Source organism: Chrysochloris asiatica, unplaced genomic scaffold, assembly GCF_000296735.1.
Source record: "Chrysochloris asiatica unplaced genomic scaffold, ChrAsi1.0 scaffold00003, whole genome shotgun sequence".
Lineage (NCBI taxonomy): Eukaryota > Metazoa > Chordata > Mammalia > Afrosoricida > Chrysochloridae > Chrysochloris > Chrysochloris asiatica.
This window is the reverse complement of record NW_006408521.1, coordinates 12,765,029-12,774,806: the sequence shown is the minus strand read 5'-3', so window position 1 is coordinate 12,774,806 and position 9,778 is coordinate 12,765,029. Positions and strand designations below refer to the sequence as shown.

Below are 9,778 nucleotides of genomic sequence, written 5' to 3'. Positions count from 1 at the left end.
CTAAAATAACATTAGTGTATGGTGTTCACGGACAAAATTTAAAACTCTTGATAGTTGAATGCTGAGATGCTGAATGTAGTTCCCGGGGAAACAACTCAGGCCTCTCAATACATGAGGTGTGCGCTGCCTCTTCAATGGCTCACTGTAAAGGAAATGTTGAAAAGCTAGTTTCACTTTCCCTGTTTTGTTTGTTTGTTTTTCACAAAAGCATAAATCCTTTTAAGATTTCTTCCCTTTAGGGAAAATAAGTATTAGCCTAGGTGTTTCAAAAGCGAAGTGGTGTAAAGCTAACTCTTGAAAAGCAGGTGACTACCATATTCTCATGAAACCTGACTGCAGGAGTGGAAGAAAGCATTTGTTCATTCGTTCATTATGAGAATTTCATTCTTCATTTTCTGTTATTTTATTCCTTCATTGTGTTCGTTACTAAATATATGCACCAAATGTTGTGTTGGACAATGCTGCAGTATTCACTATTACTTTTTTGTAATCTCACAGTGACCAATTTGACTGTTATCTACCTCATGGAAATTTTAGATGAACAAACCATTATATGAAGAAAAAAAAAATCTAATACATGTGTAATTAACCTGGAGGAAACTTATGGTGAATTACATCAATTCCAAAAGGCTCATTTCACTAAAATATTTTCCTCTGGATTCACTCAAGGGGGACGAATGACTACGGCCAGCAGTCCTCAGAATCCACAGTGCACTGCTGACTTGGGTGCTCAGTACATCACCTGCTCGCCTTATTATGCCAAAATACACCAAAGGTGAGTTAGTTAAAAGGGGGGAAATCAGAATTACTAGTTGTATGTGGAGTCCTGGAGTGGTGCTGTGGGATAAAGCACTGGACCGCAAAGTCTGTTTAAACCACAAGGTTGGCAGTTCAAACTCACCAGCCGCCCCTTGGATACCCTATACAGGGCCACTCTGAGTAGGAAGCAACTCAATGGTACTTAGCAAAACAAAACATTAATGTTGTTCTTCTAACATCCCCCCCACTGCCCTTGAGTTGAGTCTGACTCATAGTGACCCATTTTGACTGGAATAAAACTGCCCCATAGGGTTTATAAAGGAGTTCTGATAGCGTAGTGGTTACAAATCAGGCTGCGAACCTTAAGGTCAGCAGTTCAAGATTACCAGTCACTCTGCGAGAGAAAGATGAGGCTTTATGCTCCCGTAAAGATTTATAGCCTCAGAAACCCTGTACAGGGTCGCTATGGGTCGGAACTGACTCGTTGGCACTTAACAACAACAACAACATAGGGTTTATAAGGCTAAATCTTTATGGAAGCAGACAGCTTTATCTTAATTTCTCAGAGTGGATGGTGGGTTTGAACTGCTGACCTTGTGGTAAGCAACCCACTAAGCAACCAGGGCTCCTGTCTTGTAATAAAGCGAAGTTATACTGCCATTGGTGGTATTAGCAATAAAAGGTTAACCTGAGTAAACTGGGAATAGTTTTCTGTTTGTTTTGATTGACTTTGATTTTGAAATGCATGTGGAAATAGACCTTTACCTAATGTCTATGGATTCTTGAAACACTTCTGTTCTCCATCTGAATTATTAATTTGATTTAACAAAATATACATTGAGTCAGTCCCCTGAAGGTTGCTGGTTATGAGTTAAAATTACAACTTCTAAAACTTCTTGAAAGAGAATATGGTATTTTAAGAGCTAATCATAGTATATGCTTAAATTATGTAAATATTCATTCGTTTCAGTTTTTATGATGAACTGTTAGCACATGGTGTTTTGAAGCCTCTGACTTTTCCTATCAAAGGAATGGTGATGAAAGATGGAGACTCGAACTTTGTGGCACCTCAAGGAGTTTCTTCAATTATTAAGCATTACTTAAAAGAATCAGGTAGGAATCTGATTTTTCTTCCTCTTAAAATATTGGAATTTTAAAATAAAAATTATACACGTACTCAAATAATGACTGTCCTGGTGTGGCGCTGTAGGATAAGCATTGGATTGCAAGGTCAGTTTGAACTGCAAGGTCAGCAGTTTAAACCCACTGTCTGCTCCTTGGAAACCTTATTCAGGCTCACGGTGAGTCGAAAACGACTCAGTAGCACTAAACAACAACATATGTGATAGATTGTTATTGTTGTTGCATACCATTAAGTCGGTTCTGGTTCATAGTGGCCCTGTATAAGGTGTCCAAAAAGCAGCTGGTGGGATTGAACTGCCAACCTGTGGTTAGCAGTCCAGTACCAATCCTACAGTGCCACACCACAACTCCACGTGATAGTATGTATCACCATTTATTTAATCATTAACTCTCTGGAAAATATTTAGGTCATTTGGTGTTTGGGAGTAGGACTTTTTTTTTTTTTTAATTTTTTTCCTAATACGAACATTGCTGCTATGCCAAATCTTGACATGATTTTGTTGGTATATCTGTGGGATGAGTGTCTAACAATGTAAAAGTTTTGTCAAATGTCAAATTTTTAACTTGTTAAAATGCACTTAACATTTGACAAAAATTAAAAGAAACAACTTTCTATGCATCAGTAGCTCAGAGGACCCTCTCTCTCCACATCTGGTTATTACTGATACTTTTATTTGTTTGCCAATGTGTTAGCTTGAAAATGATGTCTTTGTGGTTTGATTTGCATTTCCTAAATTATGAGTGAGTGTGGCACTGTGGGTTAATGCGCCAGCTGCACAGCTGTTTGAACTGCAAGGTTGGCAGTTCAAGCTCACCAGCTGCTCCTCGGAAACCCTATACAGGGTCGCTATGGGTCAGAATCGACTCAACAGCAGTTAACAACAACAACATATATATCTTTGGGAGTCCTGGTGTGGCGCTATGGGTTAATGCATCAGACTGCAAAGCCATTTGAACTGCAAAGTCAGTGGTTCAAGCTTACCAGCTGCTCCTTGGAAACCCTATACAGGGTCGCTATAGGTTATAACAGATTCCACAGCACTTAACAACAACAGCAACAATATATATCTTTTGTTTTGTTAATTGTCTCTTTGCATTTACCCCACGTCCCCACCCCCCATGGACATCTTACTCATAACCTTTGTCCATTTTCTGTTAGGATTTTCATTTGCTCCTTATATATCTTATGAATGCTTTAAAACTGTACTTTGCTTTTCAGAAATTAAATCTTTTTAAAAATAATAAACCATATTATTATTTTAAACAGACATAGGCTTCTTGATGAATCATAATTTATTTAAGTATCCAATTCAAGATCACATGGGAAAGGTACTGACAGAGAAGTTGTTTTAATAATCAATTCTTAGAATAATTGCTATTTTAGTCTTCCTGCTTGCCTTAGGCCAGGTTTTCTAGAGATGCAAAACCAATAAAACATATGTATGTATATATAAAGAGAAGTTTAGTATATTGCCGTAATAAACTTGTAGAGTCCCAGGTCCCCAGTGGAGGAGAGAGTCCATTATACTGAGAGTAGACCACACCCCCAAGGAAGCATCCCTTTAATTGATTGGCTGCTCATAACCGCTCATCAGAGTTGACTATACCTGTATTAGATTTCATCATCATGAGAGTAAGCATATCCCAACTGCTGAACCTCTAGAAATCCTGGCTAGTCAAGTTGACACAGAATCCTAACCATTACACTTTTCATATGTTACTTGTTGAGAACCCTCAGAATCTCTGATACTGGGCATGTGGAAGGCCAGTGAGATTGAATAACAGCATGAAACATAATAAATGCTATTCTGGGATAGGCCATTTCTCCACCCAGGATGATGACAGTTTGCTAGTATGTGACACTTAAAAATCTATTTTCCTTCATAATTTTCACCTCACCTCGATTAATGAGAGTAATAACCTTAATTGTAGCTCCTTAATTGATGAGAGTAATAACCTACTACAGAAAATTAATATGAGAAGTAAAGAAGATAATGAACTCATTATTAAGCCAAGCACATAGTAATATCTTTTTAAATGTTAGTTTAAAAAATAGTATACTTGAATGATGCTGATCTATGTACGTCTCCAGTCCAGAAGAAACCAAATTAACAAGTTATTTTTTTAAATATTCTACTTTTGATGTCTAGTTAAGTTCACAACTCTACACTCTGATGGACCAACTAGTAGTGGCTCAGATTGAGTCCACATTTCCACGGAAAGTAGTGGACAATGGGCTATTGTCTAATCAGGTGTGCTTTAGAATAAATATAAACCTCTAAAGCCACTATTTAACAAGGCCAGTCTCCCAGAACAAGCAGTAAAGTCTTAGGTAGATAGACACTGGCCTCTTGACCTTTTGTAATTGTTTGATAAGTTCACATTAACCATATTATGGAGAAAACTGTATTTACTGGCATCTATCTTAGCAATTGTCTTCTTTCTTCATTAAATACAATCTTCTCCTTGATCGACTCAAACATGATTTTCTATTGCTGTGCTTATATTTGTTCATTTTTTAAGTTATCATTGCTGCTGAGGTAGGGGAATATCAACATAACAAATGCTATTCTAGCTATCATTTATTTAGTGATATTTATCATGATGGTAATAACATCATGATAGACAGAGAAAAGATTGAAGTTGTCAACGACTTCATTTTGCTTAGATTCACTATCAACACTCATGGAAGCAGCAGTCAAGAAATCAGATGATGTATTGCATTAGGCAAATCTGTTGCACAAGACCTCTTCGAAGTGTTTAAGTGCAAAGGTATCAATTTGAAGACCAAGGTGTGCCTCACCCAAGTCACGATATTTTCAAGAGCCTCGTATGCAAGTGAAAATTGGACAGTGAATATGGAAGACTGTAGAAGAATTGATGTATTTGAGTTATGGTGTTGGAGAAGAATATTAAAAGTACCATGGGCTGCCAGAAGAACAAACAAATTTGTGTTGGAAGGAGTACAGTTATGCTTCTTAGAGACTTCATCTCTTATACTTCAGACACGTTATCAGGAGGGACCAATCCCTGGAGAAAGACATCATGGTTGGTTAAGTAGAGGGTAAGCGAAAAGGAGAAAAACCCTCAATGAAATAAATTGGTATAGTGGCAGCAGCAATTGGCTCAAGTGTGGCAGTAGTTGTGGGAATGACACAGGACCATGCAGTGTTTCGTTCTGTTGTACATAGGATCACTATTGGTGATCACTCAGTGGCACATGACAACAATTTATGAGATCCACCACTCTTCTATCACTTTGCTGTGCTGTGGTGATTTGTATGCTTCTGTGATGCTGGAAGCTATGCCACTGGTATTTTAAATACCAGTAGTGTCACCAGTGGTTGACAGGTTTCAGTCAAGCTTCCAGACTTAAGACAGACTAGGAAGAAGGAGAGGTGGACCACTTAAGAATGTTTTGCCAATGAAAACCTTATGAATAGCAGTGGAACATTGTCTGATATAGTGCCAGAAGATGGGACCCTAAGGTTAGCACGCATTCAAAATACACCTGGGGAAGATCAAAATAGAGATGACCTTAATGATGTTAATGGAGCAAAGCTTTGGAACCTTCAATTGCTGATGGTGAACAACTCAAAATGAGGAGAAGCAGCTTAAAACATCCATCAATAATCAGAACTTTAATTATATGATAGATGATCCTAGGAAAATTGGACGTCATCAAAAATAAAATGGGATGTGTAAAGACAGATAATCTAGGCATTAGTGAGCTGAAATAGATTGGTATTGACATTTTGAATTAGAGAAGCATATGGATTTTTATGCTACAAATGACAAATTGAAGAGGAATGACATTGCATTCATTGTCAAAAATGAATTTTTGGCATTTCATGATCTATCTGGAAGTACAATGCTGTCTGTGATAGTGTAAAATCCATGTGCTTACAAAGAAGACCAGCCATTACAACTACTATTCAAATTTATATACCATTTACTAAAGCCAAAGATAATGAAATTAAAGAATGCTAACTTTTTCAGTCTAAAATTGATCAAACATGTGATCAAGATGCATTGGTAATTACTGGTAATTGGAATGTAAAAGTTGGAAACAAAGAGGAAGGATCAGTAATTGAAAAATATGGCCTTGGTGATAGAAATGATCCTGGAGATCACATGACAGAATTTTACAAGACTAGTGACTTATTCGTTGCAAATACCTTTTTCCAGCAACCTTAATGGCAACTCTACATATTGACTTCACTGGATGAAATACACAAGAATGAAATTGACTACATATGCGAGAAGGGACGTTAAAAAGCTCAATACCATCAACCAAAAGAAGGTCAAGGGCTGACCTTCTAACAGACTTTCAACTGTTCATATGCAAGTTCAATCTGAAGCTGAAGAAAATGAAAACAAGTCCACAAGAGCCAAAATACAACCTTGAGGATATTTCACATAAATTTAGAGTACATCTCAAGAACAGATTTGATGCACTAGGCACTAATGACATCAGAACATCATACAGGAAGAAAGAAAAAAAAATCATTAAAAAGGTAGGAAAGAAAGAAAAAAACAAAATGGGTGCTAGAAGAGACTCTGAAACTTGCTCTTGAATGTTGAGATGCTAAAGCAAACGGAAGAAATGGTGACGTAAAAGGACTGAGCAGAAAATCTCAAAAGACAACTTGAGATGACAAAAAACTGAAGTGGTATTATGAAATTTGTAAAGACCTAGAGTTAGAAAAGTAAAATGGAAGAATATGCTCAGCATTTCTCAACTTGAAATAACTCAAGAAAAAATTCAAGCTTAGGGCTGGAATATTGAGAGTCATGGTGTGGCACTGTAGGATAAGCGCAGGACTGCTAACCATAAGGTTGGTTGTTCAAACCCATCAGCGGATCCTTGGAAACCCTATACAGGGTCACTATGAGCCAGAAATGACTTGAGAACACTTAGCGATAACAGAAACAACAGTCCAGTGGACATTGCCCATGATGGACAATGAGAGATGCTGTACCCTCTGACCTAGTGTTTGTTTTATCCTGCCTTCTTTTCTACAGTATGAGAGAAGGATCCCATCCCACCCTGGTTCCACATGTCACTCACTAGACACATGTCTCAAGATAGCAACCTTAGACCCATGTCTAACCCTCTTCCCCTAGTTTCCCTTTGTCATTGTTTAGTTCCTTCCTGAATGGAGGGGATTATTAGAGTATTGTTGTTAGGTGTCATCACATTATCTCCAACTTATTGCAACCTCCTTTATAACAGAACAGTTCTGTGCCATCCTTCCAATAGTAGGTATGTTTGAGCCCATTGTTGTAGCCACCTGTCAGTTCATCTTAGTGAGTGTTTTCCTCTTTTTCACTGATCCTCTACTTTATCAAGTATGATGTTCTTCTCGAAGGATTGGTCCTTCTTGATTATTTGTTCAAAGTAGCAAGACAAAGTCTTGCCATCCTTGCTTCAAAAGAGCATTCTGGCTGACAGATTTATTTATTCTTCGGGCAATCTATGTATATTCAGTATTCTTCACTAACACCATAATTCAGATGGTCAGTTCTTCAATATAGCATTTTATTTCTTAATGCATACAACATGGAAGATGGATCATCTCATAGTTCTTGCCTAACTTTGAAGAGTGATGGGCCAATTCCTTTTGCATTTGAATAAAACCCCATGCCATTTAATCATTTATAAGAAGATGGATTCATTGTCCAGAAAACAAGGAAAGTTTTTATTTGACTTGGACTAGCAATAGGGAAGACTGTTGCTGCCTTCATTTGTTATATCATGTACTTTTTAAAGGCAATTGGTTAACAATCTGAAAAGTCAATTTGTATAATATAATTTGTCAAAGTTGCAGAATGAAATTCTTCAAAAAGATGGTTCAAATTGGTGACATTGGGGTAACATTGACCTTTATCCTTTTTCCCTTTTACTTTTGTGCTGTTTTCTGTCTAATACTGATGTAAGAAGCATCGGTATTAGAGTTGTTAAGTGCTGTCATGTCAATTCTAATTCATAGTGACTTTATATAGGGTTTCCAAGGAGCGTCTGGTGAGCTTGAACATCTGACCTTGCAGATGAACTTGAACTGCCGACCTTGCAGTTCAAACTGGTTTTGCTGTCCAGCACATTATCCTGCAATGCCACACCAGGATTCCAGTATTAGAGTAGTTGCCTCCGAAATTTTCCTAGGTAAGGGATCATGGTACTCATCCGTACATTGTTCTTCAGAGAAAAGCCAGAGAATAGCGTGACACCTGGTTAACCATTCTGGTTACTTTTAGTAGTGTATACAGTTAGATATTGTTCACAGTTTTTCAGGCCCATCTCAGTAGGTCTGAGCTGTTGCTCACTAAAAAACATTTGTGGTTAGCTATTACAGAAGCATAAATTTGCATTTACTCTTTAAAATTGAATGAAGGCAGGGGAGAAAACTGAATAAATATGTTTCAGAAACATATTTGTCTTTGTAAAATGTGTTAAATCTTCCTAACCTTGTCCTATCTTTATAATTATCCACAAACTGTGGATAATTTGTTTAAGTGCCATGAAGTCAGTTTCTATTCATAGAGACCCTGTGCAGGGTTTCTGAGGAGTTGCAGGGGTAAGCTTGAACCACTGACCGTGAGGTTCAAACTGACCTTGTAGTCCAGCGCATTAACACATAGTGCCACACCAGGATTACCCATTAATATTATGTACAAGGAAACAGTGGTAAATAAGAGACATGGGTCCTGCCTTTGTTAATACATAGTGGTTCTTTAAGCTTCAATTATGCTTTCTTGCTTTTGAGCTTATGACCCAAAACTCATTCTTTTAAACAAGTATTAATGGAAGTACCAAACATGTGCCAAGTACTGTGCTATTTATATTATATGCTGTATATCAGAAGAAGACAGACATAATTCCTGAGGCAGGAGCTTGCAGATTAAAAGAGGAGACAGTATCGAATAGTCAAATTTTTATTAAAATGCCCTGTGACACTCCTGAAAAGAAAAATATTGAGAGGTTACTCTTCTGGTTATCCTTACTGAAGGTACTTAATGAGGACTTGGAATTCCCTTAGAGAAGAACTTTTTTACTGTTTGAAATTCCTTCCATAAGGAATACATAATCAATCATTATGAACCTGTTAGTGTGCAGTCAGCCCCCACTCTGACAGCGCTGTATGTTACAGAGGAGAATTGCTCATCGAGTCTTCTTGGCTGGGATCTCTATGGAAGCAGATTGCCTGGCCTTTTTTTCTGAGATGCCTCTGGGTAGAGTTGAACTAAACCTTTAGGTTAGTAGTTGTTGTTATGAAGTGTCGTAAAGTTGATTCAGACATAAAGCGATCTCATATAGGGTTTCCAAGGAGCTGCTGGTAGGTTTGAACCGCTGACCTTGTGGTTTGCCATCCAGTGCTTATGCTATAGCGCCACACCAGGTTAGAATCAAGTACAATCTGTGACACCCAGGGATCTTGATAGAGAATATTGTTCTTGTATTACTGATGGTGATGGTGGCTGTGTATCATTGAGTCAGTTCCAACTCCTAGCGACTCTGTATAGTGTTTCTGAGGCTGTAAAAAGATGAGCAGAAAGTCTCATCTTTCTCCCACAGAGTGACTGACAGATTTGAACTGTTGACCTTGAAGTTAGCAGCGCAGCTTGTAATCCACTGCACTGCCAGGATTCCTTTTTATATTACTACAGGGGGGAAAATGAACTGCTTAACATCCTTCTTGAAATTTGTACTTTCTCTGAAAGATGACAAGTTTAAGAGTCTGAGGATTATGATTTTAAATCATGGCACAACATCTGGATTTCAGTTTCCTTAATTGGTGTAATATATATGGAGGTGAGTGCTTGGAATATTTTTGCTGTTGTTAATTGCCGTCGAGTCAGTTCTAACCCATAGCAA

The 9,778-nt window shown here is 37.7% G+C and overlaps 1 protein-coding gene across 1 annotated transcript in view; it reads left to right on the top strand.

Annotated features, from left to right (window-relative positions):
• RNLS (renalase, FAD-dependent amine oxidase) overlaps positions 1 to 9,778 on the top strand; it is a 400,690-nt gene that overhangs the window by 808 nt on the left and 390,104 nt on the right. The window contains exons 2-3 of the mRNA XM_006831435.1: positions 670 to 775; positions 1,730 to 1,872. Coding sequence (XP_006831498.1) covers positions 670 to 775; positions 1,730 to 1,872 — 249 coding nt within the window. The remainder of the gene's footprint in view (positions 1 to 669; positions 776 to 1,729; positions 1,873 to 9,778) is intronic.